The sequence below is a fragment of the Lutra lutra genome, chromosome X, assembly GCF_902655055.1.
Source record: "Lutra lutra chromosome X, mLutLut1.2, whole genome shotgun sequence".
Lineage (NCBI taxonomy): Eukaryota > Metazoa > Chordata > Mammalia > Carnivora > Mustelidae > Lutra > Lutra lutra.
This window is the reverse complement of record NC_062296.1, coordinates 2,253,752-2,266,243: the sequence shown is the minus strand read 5'-3', so window position 1 is coordinate 2,266,243 and position 12,492 is coordinate 2,253,752. Positions and strand designations below refer to the sequence as shown.

Sequence of the window (12,492 nt, the reverse complement as noted above, 5' to 3'; positions counted from 1 at the left end):
TGAGAGGAGAGAGGCAGCACAAGTCACAGTGGCAGGCAAAGGAAGGAGTGTCAAGCAAGACCTGACAGAGAAGCTGGCTGAGCTTGTTCAAAGGCCCAGTGGCAGGAAACAGCAATGGTGTGCTTGAGGAAACGGTAAGAAGCTCAGGATGGAGAGGATAAAAGGGGAGTCAAAGGAGGCAAGATGCTAAGTGTCCTCATATGTAGAGTAGACCCTCTTGTGGAGGCTTTGAGGAATGGCTGAAGGAACTTAGGCATCACAGTGTAAGCTAATATCCAAGGATTCGGAGTTAGACGGATCTGACTTAGAATCTTCATTCTACCGGAAGCTGTGGTTTTGGCACGGGATAAACGGAATGACCCGTGGAACAGGATAGAGAAGCAGAATCAGGGACATAGAGAAAGTTGACATATGACAGACATGGCACAGCTGACAGCGGGGAAAGCGGGCACCATTCAACAAATGAAGATGACACAATTATTTTTTTCATGGGAGGAAAAAAGCAATTAGATCACTATCTGACAGGGAACACAAAAATCAGCTTAGCATGACCAAAGACTAAAAAATGCAAAGTAACACCTTAAAACAATTTTAAGAAAATATAGGAGAAAACTTTTATGACCTTAGGGTTCAGACAATTTCATTCTAAAAGGCCCAGGAGGCAAGGGGAAAAAATGGATAAATTGGAAAACAACAACGTTTAAAAACATGTGTGCCTCAAAGGACATTATCAACACAGCGCCCAGGCAACCCGTGGAATGGATAAAAATAATTCCAAATAGTCTGTCTGATAAGAGATTAAAATCCTCAACACATAAAGAGGTCCTATGACTCAGCCACAATGGGAAAAAGAAAAAAAGACAGATTAAAAAGTTGGCAAAGGACTTGACTGGACATTTCTGCAAAGAAAGTATACAAATGGCCAATAAGCACATGAAAGGATGCTGAACATGAGTAATCAGCAGCGAGGTGCAGATCAAAAACACGAGGAGATGGCACTTCACACTCATTGGGATGCCTGTTACCAAACAAACCAACAAAATGCAAGAAACAAAACAACCCTCTCGCCCCACCAAAACCCAACAGAATAACAAGTGTTGGCGTAGAAGTGGAGAAACGGGAACTGCTGAGCTCTGCTGGTGGGATTGTAAACAGGTCATTACCGGCTCTGAGCTCGTGGACTCCTTTAAACGCCGCAAAACACCATTGCACGTATGCCAGACATCAGAGTGTTCCCAGCATCACTGCTTCTCGGGGCTCTAAAGTGGAAAGTATCCACTTGTCCGTGGACAAGGCAACGGATGAACGGACTGGGGAGCGGTCCCACAATGGCGTGCGCTACAGCAGGGAAGATGAGAGCAGTAGGGCTCCGCGGGATAGTATAGATACTGTTAGGACACAATGTCAGGTGAAGAAGGGAGTGGCGGGACAAGAGGCAGAACGCGATACAGTTTATTGTGCCACCCAGGCAGCACACCAGGAGGCCAGGACCGTCAAGGATACATACACGGGTCTCTAAAACAAAACAAAAACCAACCAACCAACCAGCCCAAACGACGACGACGACGACGACGACGACGACGACGACGACGACGAGGACAATGACAACAAAACCCAAACAAACAAACGAACAAAAACACCCTAGAAAGCGGGGCGGGGGTGGCTTACACAGGGCAAGCCGGAGGATGGCCATTCCTCTGGGAGTGGAAGCAGTGGGTGGGAAGGGCCCCGGGAGGAGACGGAGTAGGAATTGTCCACGTGTCCCAGGTCAGGAAGGTGGAGGCTTGAGCACCGACCTGTTCCACACTCCCGTATCCTTTTGTGATTTCCGCGGAAGATGACCTGTGTAATGTCCTTGAACCGCAGCTGGGGCCTCGGACCTCGGACCTCGACCCTCGACCCTCGACCCTCGATCCTCGATCCTCGACCCTGGACCCTCGATCCTCGATCCTCGACCCTGGGCCCTCGATCCTCGATCCTCAGCACCAGTAAGTGCCTGGACGGCGGTTGGCCCAGGGGGCGTGTCTCGGCCGAGGCCCCGCCTCCCGCATGCGCGCTGTGCCAGCCAATCAGCGACACTCCCGCCTAGGCGTGGCTGGCTGCCTCCTCTCCCTCACGACGCCCTCGGAGGAGCTTCGCGGAGGACGTGGTGTGGAGGTCGTTGTGCGGCTGGAGGGGTGGAGGGAGGGACAGAGAGAGACAGAGGACGGGGCTGGGGCATAGGGACCCTCAGGGAGGCCCCGGCGGGTAGGGAGGTGGACCCGGGGGCACCGTGTGGCCATGGGGGGGGTCTCCTCAGACGTGAGGGGACCAGGGTGTGGGGCGGCGGCGGCCGGGCTCACCTCTGACGTGATGTCCCCACGGGGTCCTGTGGGACTCTGACAGGACACGACGAGGCCCCTGAGGGCAGGGCTGGCAGGGCCGGCCGGGCGGGGTCCCCACTTCCTGGGAGGGTCACAGCTGGTGAGGAGGGGCCGTCTGCCTCTGTCCCTCCTGCCTGGCCGTCCCGGCAGGACCGTTTGGTCCCCTGAGGTCGTCCTGGGGTCCAGATGGAGCGTCGAGGAGGCCCCCCCTCCCCGACCACCACTAGACCTGACCGTCCCCGGACAGGGGCAGAACGGTTTATTCCCCATCCATTCCAAGGGGACCCTTGTTTTTGTCCCGGCCACGGTTGGGCCTCCAGACCAGCACATGGTCCCGTGGGCCCCGAAGGGGGTGGGGATGGCTTCTGTCCCAACGCAGGAGCAAGAATGTGGCGGAAGGTCCTGACACTCAGATAGATGTCCCGGGTCGGGTCGCATGCCTTGGGTCGGGGCGGAGCAGGGAGCCAGGATCGCAGAAGAGTCGGGGGTTGGGGGTGGGGGTGGGGGTGGGGAACAGGGAGGCGGGGAAGAGGGGTCCGCCAGCCATGTCGTCTTTGCCCCGTCCTGGTCCAACAAGAGACATGAGGACACACACACTCTGATCTGCGCAGGGGATCCTTGCCTGGCATCGCTCTCCTGACCGTGTCCCCATTTCTTTAACACGTGTTTGCGCTCACAAGGTGCGGGAGAGCTCGGAAGACACCTCGGGATGCCGCCGGCTGGGAGGAAGCGCCTGGGGAGAGCTGCGAAGGCCCCCGTGGAGGCTCAGAGTATGGCAGCCTATGACTTTGGGAGACAAGAGAGAAGACAGCTGAGCGGGCCAGAGGTTGAAGGTATGTCTGTCTGACACCTTTGCAGAGGTAGCGCGTGTAGATACCGCACACGGGGCAGGTCACTGCTTCGGAGTCCTCAGAGTAGCAAACAGTAAATTCCTCGCGCGCGCGCGCGCCCATGTGTGTGTAGTGTGTGCGCGCGCGCGCGTGTGCGTGCGCGTGGGGGGGTGCGCGCGTGTGTGCGGGGTGTGTGTGTGTGTGCGTGTGTGTGTGCGTGTGTGCACACGTGCATGTAAAAAGCAGTTGCAGGTACCAGAGGCTGCCCCCTTGATCCTCCTGTCCCAGACCAGGATATTATAGAGGCTTAGATAGCAGCTCTTCTGCTCCCCGCGAAGTCCTTCTTTCCAAAATATCTCACACCTGCTGGGTGATGTACTCTGGCATTAACCTTGAAAGACTTGTAACGCTGTCTCCGTTGCGTGGTCCTGGTCCCTGATCTAGTTTCATCCGACCTCGCAGGGGCACGCTTCCTTTCCTATGGCTCCCTTAAAAACCTTGTGTTTGCAAGAGGGAGGCCTGAAGAACTCCACAGTTGAGGATATTGCTCCCTGAAAACTGACTCCCCAAATGCCACACTTCGTTGTTTCTTGCTCTGTTTTTTTGTTTTTTGTCTTTTGTTTTTTTGTTTTTTTATTTAAATTCAGTTAGCCAACCTGTAGTACGCCGTTGGTTTGTGATATAACGTTCATCAGCGATTCATCTGTTGCCTAGAACACCCGGCGCTCATCGCATCACGCGCCCTCCTTAATGCCCACCACCATACTTCATTTTAAAATGTTTTCCACTTTTATTTCAATGCAGGAAACAATCCAGTAACCCATGAACGTGGGCGAAAAAGGCCTTCTGCAGAAACACTTGAGGAAGATGTTGGGTAATGTGCTCATAGTATTTTCACTCGCCATATCAAGTCAACTTGGCTTACATAACAATTATTCTCTGTAAAATCCCAGAATGAGACATTTCCTCCAAAGCAAATATGATCTCTGTTTATCCTTAATAATGTTTGATATAACTTCTTCACAGGAATGAAGTACAGAAGATGCTGCAAGAACTAGAAGGTACGCTTAAATGATATTTGCAGTGAAAAAAATTAGTTTTAAACCGTACGACTTTTATAATTGAAAATGTTAATGAGAGATCTGCAACGCTGATTTTAATGCCTTGTTCTCGTATGTAGGATATTATACAAGTATTTAGTGTGATTCAACTTTGCAAGTTTCTTTACTGACCTTTTCCATTGTTGATGTGGAAAAGTAAAAATGGTACTAACATTGATGAGGTAAGAATGATGCTATTATTTTATACATGTTTACATTTCATATAAATTAATATAAATTAAATGAAGAAAAGTGCGTACCTCCTTTTGTGTACAGAGATTAGGTGATATATCAATTTTTCATGTCAATTTTAAATTTTCTTAATTTAATTACTTTTCATGACTTTCCAGTGTCCTAGTCTTTGGAGTAGCAGCACAAATTGAATCCTCTAAAAAACAAACAAACAAAAAATTCTTTATTGTTATTTTTCATTAGCAAACCGTGTAGCTGCAAACTAAAGAACTCTCCCAGCTAGTGAGAAATATATAATCACACCCAAACTCCCAAGTTTTATGTTGTTCTGTGATGTCAGTTACACCATCTGCACTACAGGACAGTACACTTAGCAGAGTCCGAGTCAATTTGCGGCTCTTCAATAGATATCAACCCTACAAGCAAGTATGGTTTGAAAGCTTTGCTCTATTTGGTGGTCACAAAGAGCTGGCTTTGTGAGCTGTCTAATACACTTCTTACTATAGATGGATTCCGGGTGAATAAAATATATAAAATATATAAAATAGAGCATATCCTTCATAACTACTGAAAAATAACTACTGATTGTAGATCCGTAAAGTCATATCATAGGATTCGCAAAGCTTTAGTTGAAGTATTAAGATTCTGTGAAATGCAGCACTTATGCATAAAAGTGTTATGTAAAAAGCTCCATGAAAATATTTCAAAAATGTTTTTGGATTCATTTATTTAAATTAGAATTTTTACACCTACAGCCCTTGTCTCTTTTAGTAGAACACGGTTAAAAGCATCACTCACTAGACTGCTTGAAAAATATTTTTTTAAATGTATGATATAATTATTTTCATCCTTTTGAAGATCATCTTTAAAAAAATTGCACATTTTAGAGTTAAAAAAAAGAAAAAAAATTGCACATTTTATATAATGCATTCTAATGGCGATCCGTCTAGACATGTCCCTTGAATTGGCGGGTATTTTATAAATTTAGAAAAATTTGCCTTTCAGCTGTTTCCTCACAAGGAAATTAAAGTCTGTCTCTGGGATTCTCGATACACATTTTGATAATGGAAAATATTTTTATTATTATCCCCTTTTCACTATCTCTAAACTAAAAGGTGACCTGCATTTAGAAAAGTTAGAATTGGGATACTAGTACTAGAGAAGATTTTACAGAAAATAGTGAGCAAATCTTGCTTTTTGAAATGATGCCTGCGTTATAATTGTTATTTTACTTATTTTATTTTTTGAAGCGTAACTGACATACAATATTATATTAGTTCCAGGTATACAACACAGTGATTGGACATTTATGATGTCTGTATTATGAATTTTAAATGTCTTTGCATATTGCCGAGGCAACATTTACCCATATTGATTTGTATATATGAAAACAAAATAATTTTCAATGCTCAATGTCAATGAACATTCTCTATACAGTTGACATTAAACAGGCTCTTCTTGCAAAGAGAAAAATGTTCGAAATGAATGCAAAAGCTTCTGTCAAAACCACTAACGAAAAAATTGAGCATGTTTGGAAGATACAGCAAGAAGAAAGGTGACGTAGTTGTTGTTGTTGTTGCTTTTTCAAGTCATGATGACATTTGTATCATTTCTTAGTATTCATTGGTGCAAATAACCTAAGACAAATTCTATTATATTGAATTTTCCAGTAAAAAATAGATTTTGCTTGATCTTTTTCTAAGCGGATTAATTCTGTTAACCTCACTCCTTAACAGAATTGAGATGTATCTCCTAGAAGCCCATAAAGATGACCTTTTGTCCCTTTCAAATAACAATTGAGTTTTCTTCCTATAACATTAATTCATATTTATTCTAGACCTACACTACCTGAACTTCAGGTAAATGTCTTAAACCATTATTCTTGTGATAGTTAACTGTATTCAGTTATGTAGAAAAGGTTAATCTTACATTATAAATAATTTGCATATCTTAGCTAAATTGTGTTCACTGTTTTTTCTTAAAAATCATTGTTGTGCCAAAGAGGGGAAATATTTAAGTGAAATAGTCCTGTTTGGAAATCTTCTATGACAAATGCATATGATATCCTTATTGAACCTACTTATCGTATCAGAACATACATGTTCTTCAGTAAGAAGCAATGAAAAGTAAACTGCTTTTAGATAAAATGAATTCTTCTGGAAAATTGATAGCACAGTAAATCCTCACTAGTTTTTAAAGAGGTAAGGTATATGAGAGAGCTTATATGTTGGCCAGTTAGGAACAATACTTTTGGAATAAGAGTAAATTATTCATGTGCCCTTTCTGTTTCCCATGAGACTATTTCAGCCGCCATTATGCTATTACTGCCTTCTCCTTTTATAGTGTAAATTGTGTCAAATCAATTTTGTTTTGAATATGGTTAGATTTTCATATCTTCTTGAAGTATGACAGTGCTTGTTGTTATGGTTTACAGGCAGAATCTTCATCTCAAGTATTCTCAGCAGTTTCTGACTTTGCTTTGGGAGTGGGATACAGACATGCGGAAAACCCAGGAACAAGAAGAAAAACTAGCTGTTGGTACCAGCCTTGGCTTTAAAATTGATTTATTTATTGTATCAAAGTCTCAAGTAGCAATAGGTCATGCAAAAACACAGGAGAGAATGTAGAGTCCATGAGCCCAGATGGGTAAATGTGGGTAGAAGGTGTGGCGGTGGGAGACTGAATGTACTATTTGGATTGCTTCTGTCTATTTAGTGATATAGGAAGGTCACCTGTTAAGAGTTAGAGTGGTGGAGGAGGTGTTCCCTTTAGGGGGCAGAAAAGAAGTCCTGGAATTGTTTCCTGAGAGCAGGCCAGCGAATGGACCAGGGAAATATCACTGCCAAGAAGCATTATGGGTTGAATTTAGGTTAGTGTCATAGTGATCATGAATTTAAAGTGAGACCACTCTGCGTGGTTGTGGCAGGGCAGCTGGAGAGTTGGATTTTCCAGGGTTGCAATTTTGCCACACAGATTGACAGAGTGAAAGGGAGGCAAGGTACATCTGCAAGTGCATGGGTATAATGATTGGGCATGGACTTTAAGCCAAGAAGGAGGAAAAGGGAGACTATGAGAGTGGGGAATGGGGACACTGAAAAGTTGTAGGATCAATGGGATATTAATCCTGAAAGAGTATTGAACTGTAGTAAAAAAGGGAGAGAACTACAAACAGGGAGGTAGAGGTTGAATGTTGGGGGGAAAGTGGAGAACCAGTATAGTACAGTGGTACTGTACCATTTGGGGGGGGGGGACCAATCCTGGTTAACCCGTACTAGCTGTGAAATCAGGGACAAATTGTTTATCTCTGTACCTCACTCAGTTTCCTCACTTATGAAAGGAGACGAGACATAGTAAGAGTACTACAATGAATCTTCGAGCACTACACCAAAAACTAATGATGTAGTCTATGGTGACTAACATACCCCAATAAAAATTAAAAAGAAAAAAAAAAGAGTACTTGCCTCGTAGAGTTGTTTTGAGGATTAAATGAGATCATATATAACAAGTTTATTTAAAATGGTCCGGAACAGGGGCGCCTGGGTGGCTCAGTGGGTTAAAGCCTCTGCCTTTGGCTCAGGTCATGACCCCAGGGTCCTGGGATTGAGCCCCTCATCCGGCTCTCTGCTCAGCAGGGAGCCTGCTTCCCTTCCTCTCTCTCTGCCTGCTTCTCTGCCTACTTGTGATCTCTGCCTGTCAAATAAATAAATAAAATCTTAAAACAAATAAATAAAATGGTCCAGAACAGTACCTGACACACAGTTCCTATATAAGTTTCTGCTTTGATTAATATTATGTAGATGTTGCAGTTATTGGGAATGACAGAATCCAGGGTATGACTATGTGAGTGAGTGACTAAAGTAGGGAAGAGGACAAAATTATTGCTGGAAATTACGTGAAGAAGCAGAGAGGCTAGGATCATCTGTATGCATACTGAAATGACCAAGAATTAATACATGTTTTGAATGTTGTTAAGAAAGAATATCTCTGGGACATCTGGGTGACTCAGTCGGTTAAGCATCTGCCTTTAGCTAAGGTCATGATCCCAGGGTCCTGGGATCGAGTCCCACATCAGGCTTCTTGCTCAGCAAGAAGCCTGCTTCTCCCTCTGCCGCCACTGCCCCTGCTTGTGTGTGCTCGCTCTCTCTCTCTCTCCTATCTCTGATAATAAATAAAATCTTGAAGAAAGAAAGAAAGAAAGAAAGAAAGAAAGAAAGAAAGAAAGAAAGAAAGAAAGAATATTTCTTCCGTAACTACTGTTAGGAAGGATTATGGTATAGATTTTTGCCTGCCTGTGGTAAACACATTATTGGAAAGGTCATTTGAAGTAAAAAATTAAAACGTGTTTTCAATATGGGTGAGAAAGGCAATCTCCTACTTAATGGCTACTAGGTAGGATCATCATACTGTTTTTGTATATTAGTGGTGAACACAATTACCTAAACTTGGTCATAAAAAGTTGTTAAAACAGGAAATGTTAACGAGTATTGATTTAAAGAATATTCCTTTCAAACTTGATGTGTAGTTACATTTTATAAGTATTAAATGTTACTCACATTTTATCACCCTTTTCTATTTTAGGGTATGTTCCGAGAGCAACGAAAGATTCTTCAACAAGCTAGAGTTGTTCAGAACCAGAGACTGCAAAAAATTAAAAATCTATATGAGCAATTCTTAAAGGTCTGTTGTATTTGGCAACACAATATATTCTTATGAAGCATCATGTGGAGGGGCGCCTGGGTGGCTCAGTCCGTTGAGCAACCAACTCCTGGTTTTCGCTGAGGTCGTGGGTTCTGATTTCATGGATTGTGGGATTGAGACCCGCCTCGTGCTCCCTGCTTAGCGGGGACTCCGCTTGAAGATTCTCTCCCTCTTCCCCTCCTCCCACTTGCATGTGCACATGCTCTCTCTCTCAATCTCTCTCTCTCTCTCTCAAATAAGTAAGTACGTATTTTTAAAAAATATATAATATGTACATAAAAGTGGAAGATACTTTGTTTCTTTCCAAATCTATGGGGAGGAAACATTTAGGTTATACGTCTATATTGTTAAACATTTTCCATTTGAAATTCATTGTTTTGGATTTAGCATAACTGGCAAATGCATTTTTATTTTTAGGATTAATTAATAGTTTTGTGGGAATCATTTAAAACAGGGAACTGTAAAGTGGGAATCTTACCTAGAAATATAGGTACTATGAAGAAAACTGGTACTTTATTAACACTTCAATCATAATTTTTTGCTCAACAATCAGTTTGGAGGAGATCAGCAATAAATATATAGTGAAAACTCAGGAAGTCTATAAATCACTTCTACATGTCTTTGACTTGTATTAACGGTTTCTGTTAAATATGAGTAGGCAATTGTAATTGATGAATAACACTCTTATATTCAAATGTGTTACATGAGTGTTTCATGGCATATTTGCCTTTGGAATATTGGACTAATAATGACTTTATATGCATACTTAAAATCATAAGGAAAGGTCTAAATGTATAACAGAATGAAAAAGCGAGAAGAGGACTAAATGTTTATAAATTGAGAATGATCTGCTGTGATATTTGCAAATTAGCAAGTTGTTCTCAGTGACACAGACCTCTTCTTCGCACAGATATATACTTATTTAGGAGGCGATGGAATCCTGCACATCCCCCCCCCTTTTTTTTCTTGGTGTGTGTGTGGGCGGAGGCGGGGGCAGGGTGGGGGAGGAGGGGTGTGGGAGGTGTTACTTTACCTCTGTAACTGTACCTTAATATCTTTCTTTGAATTCCCGCTGCCACTGCCCTAGTTCAGGATCTCATCCTTTCTTGCTTATACTATTAAAGTCTCATCTGAGTTCTCTCTTCTCCAGCCCATCCTTCACAGTTCTGCAATATGATGTTCCAAAACGTATACCTTCCCTCCCGAAAACCTGTCATTAGCTTCCCATTTTAAACACTCCGGAATTCAACGTCTGCCCTGTAACAAGACTCCCTTTGTAGTTTTATACTTATATTCCTCCTTTTCCTCCCATGCCTCCAGTACACTAACTCACCAACTAACCCACTCACTAAACTTACTTCCTTGTTTCTCGAGTACTTTCAATTCCCTCTTCCCTTTACCTACTGAAATCTTATTCTTTTGCCAACTAAATCAGAATCAATTTTATTTTCCAGTACACAGTCATGGCAAGTTGTGTTTCCTTAATCATGTTGTTTTCATTTGCATGTCGTTTTATTCTCACTGGAATAGGGAAGGAAGAGATCGTGCATTCATTTTCAAATCCCTCCACAGCCCTTAACAGTACTTTTTATGTAGTATGCACTAGATCACTATTTGATTAAAGATGCAGAACATGTTTGTTTGTTCATGACCTAAAGAGGTCGTGTTACAGGTCATTTTATTCCCACCAATGGGATCATGTTACAGTGATTTTTACTCGTTATAAGTGCATTGTTACATGGTGTTTAGAAAGCTTATTAGAGAGTTTTGAAATTATGGTATTTCATTCTATGAGACTGTCAGTCCTTTTCTTTTCTTTCCTCCACCTTGACCTTAACTGTTTATAACCCATTGTTTCGAGCAAAGTGTACTACCACAAAGTGTCTCTATAATAATTATATTTGACTCAAACACAACATTTAAAAAATTTCTTAAGTGGGTATTTTGATCTCCGTGTATTAGGTGTAGTATTTTATTTGGAATAAATAATGAGCATCCTTTGAATATTAAGAATTGTTACTTTTGAAATTTAATTTTTTAAAGATTTTATTTATTTATTTTTGCGGGGGGTACGGGGGAGAGAGAGAGAGAGAGAGTGAGCACAAGTGCATGAGCAGGGGGAAGGGCAGAGGGAGAGGGAGAAGCAGACTCCCTACTGAGCAGGGAGCCAGACGTGGGACTTGATCCCAGGACCCTGAGATCATGACCTGAGCCAGAGGCAGGTGCTTAACTGACTGAGCCACCCAGGCACCCCTTGGAATTTTTAATTCTACGTGTTTGGAGCATGAGATGAAAAGTGGTGATTTATAACTGAACAAGGCTTTTTGTTTTAGAGTATGCAGGACTTAGAGAAGGAGCATGAACATCTTCTTGCTGATGAACAAAATGAAGTTAGGGAAGAAATGACCAAGTTGCAAAACAAAATTATGATGGAAGCTGTAAGTAGTGTATATTTAATATCAAGAACACTTATTTTAAGTGTTAAGGAGGGATGTGAGCATTGGGGTATTTTGTTTGCCAAAACGTATATAACAATTACCTAAATAACATGCAAATGTTTAATATTTCCTTCCTTGAAACAGCAACGGCAAGAGCTGGCAGTTGTTCAAAAGTCTCTTCATTCCTTGTTGTTCTGATGACTTTGAAGAAAGAACAGGAACCTAAGTTTTACAATACAAGTGTAACATTAGCTACGCCGAACCACGTTGTAGTAGTTTAAAAATTAGAGTTGAAATCCGTACATCTTGTTTATCATAGCTTTCTTGTTAACTGCAAGAATCTTTTCCTGTTAAAACCCCAAACCCTGAACAGTTATGTGGGCAGCAGCAATTCCACAGTTATATGCATTGAGCTTTCAGTCCTTCATTAGTAATGGTGACTTTTTGTACTTAACACTGTCAATTAACTTTTAACAATAAGGGTGATTTCATTTTAGGCTTGGCCCCAGTGGATTGGTATCAGTCCCAAAAGTTTCAATGCACAAGTACAGAAAGAAGGCTACATTGCTTTTCGAAAGGAAAAAAAAATTAAAGAATATAAAATCTATCTTATCCGTGTACCCGCTTGTATTTACTCATTAGTTTACAGAGACAATGCCAATAAAAATACGATTTCAGAAGAAAATGTACTCTACTGCCTTATAAAAATTATTGAAAGTAAACATGAGATGGTGTTTTTGAATAAAATGAACTGCCTAAAATCACTGGGCGAACAGAACTACATATATAAATGCCAGTGCTGAGACATGGGTTTGTAGATATGTCATTTCCACAAAGACATCAAAATGTCATTTACTTGGTGTCACTTCAC

At 42.2% G+C, this 12,492-nt stretch overlaps 1 protein-coding gene across 2 annotated transcripts; it reads left to right on the top strand.

The window, feature by feature from the left end:
- Nucleotides 1-2,086: 2,086 nt before the first annotated feature.
- On the top strand, nt 2,087-12,293 carry LOC125092392 (synaptonemal complex protein 3-like). Of its 2 annotated transcripts, none has more exons than XM_047716834.1 (9): nt 2,087-2,157; nt 3,044-3,196; nt 3,998-4,067; nt 4,220-4,254; nt 5,923-6,040; nt 6,920-7,019; nt 9,064-9,162; nt 11,517-11,621; nt 11,766-12,293. In XM_047716834.1, exons 2-9 carry the CDS (start codon nt 3,073-3,075, stop codon nt 11,817-11,819), a joined length of 705 nt encoding a protein of 234 aa, XP_047572790.1. In that variant the 5' UTR covers nt 2,087-2,157; nt 3,044-3,072; the 3' UTR covers nt 11,820-12,293. The 2 variants fall into 2 exon arrangements, with proteins under 2 accessions (XP_047572790.1, XP_047572791.1); XM_047716835.1 differs by having other exon boundaries at nt 2,105-2,160.
- The last annotated feature ends 199 nt before the right edge of the window (nt 12,294-12,492 follow it).

What these genes read in the sequence shown, in the direction of transcription:
- LOC125092392 (XM_047716834.1), top strand. Translation starts at nt 3,073, where the DNA reads ATGCCGCCGGCTGGGAGGAAGCGCCTGGGGAGAGCTGCGAAGGCCCCC. An exon ending in AAGATACAGCAAGAAGAAAG is followed by an intron (nt 6,041 to 6,919) that starts GTGACGTAGTTG and finishes TATGGTTTACAG; the next exon opens with GCAGAATCTTCATCTCAAGT. An exon ending in AACAAGAAGAAAAACTAGCT is followed by an intron (nt 7,020 to 9,063) that starts GTTGGTACCAGC and finishes TTTCTATTTTAG; the next exon opens with GGTATGTTCCGAGAGCAACG.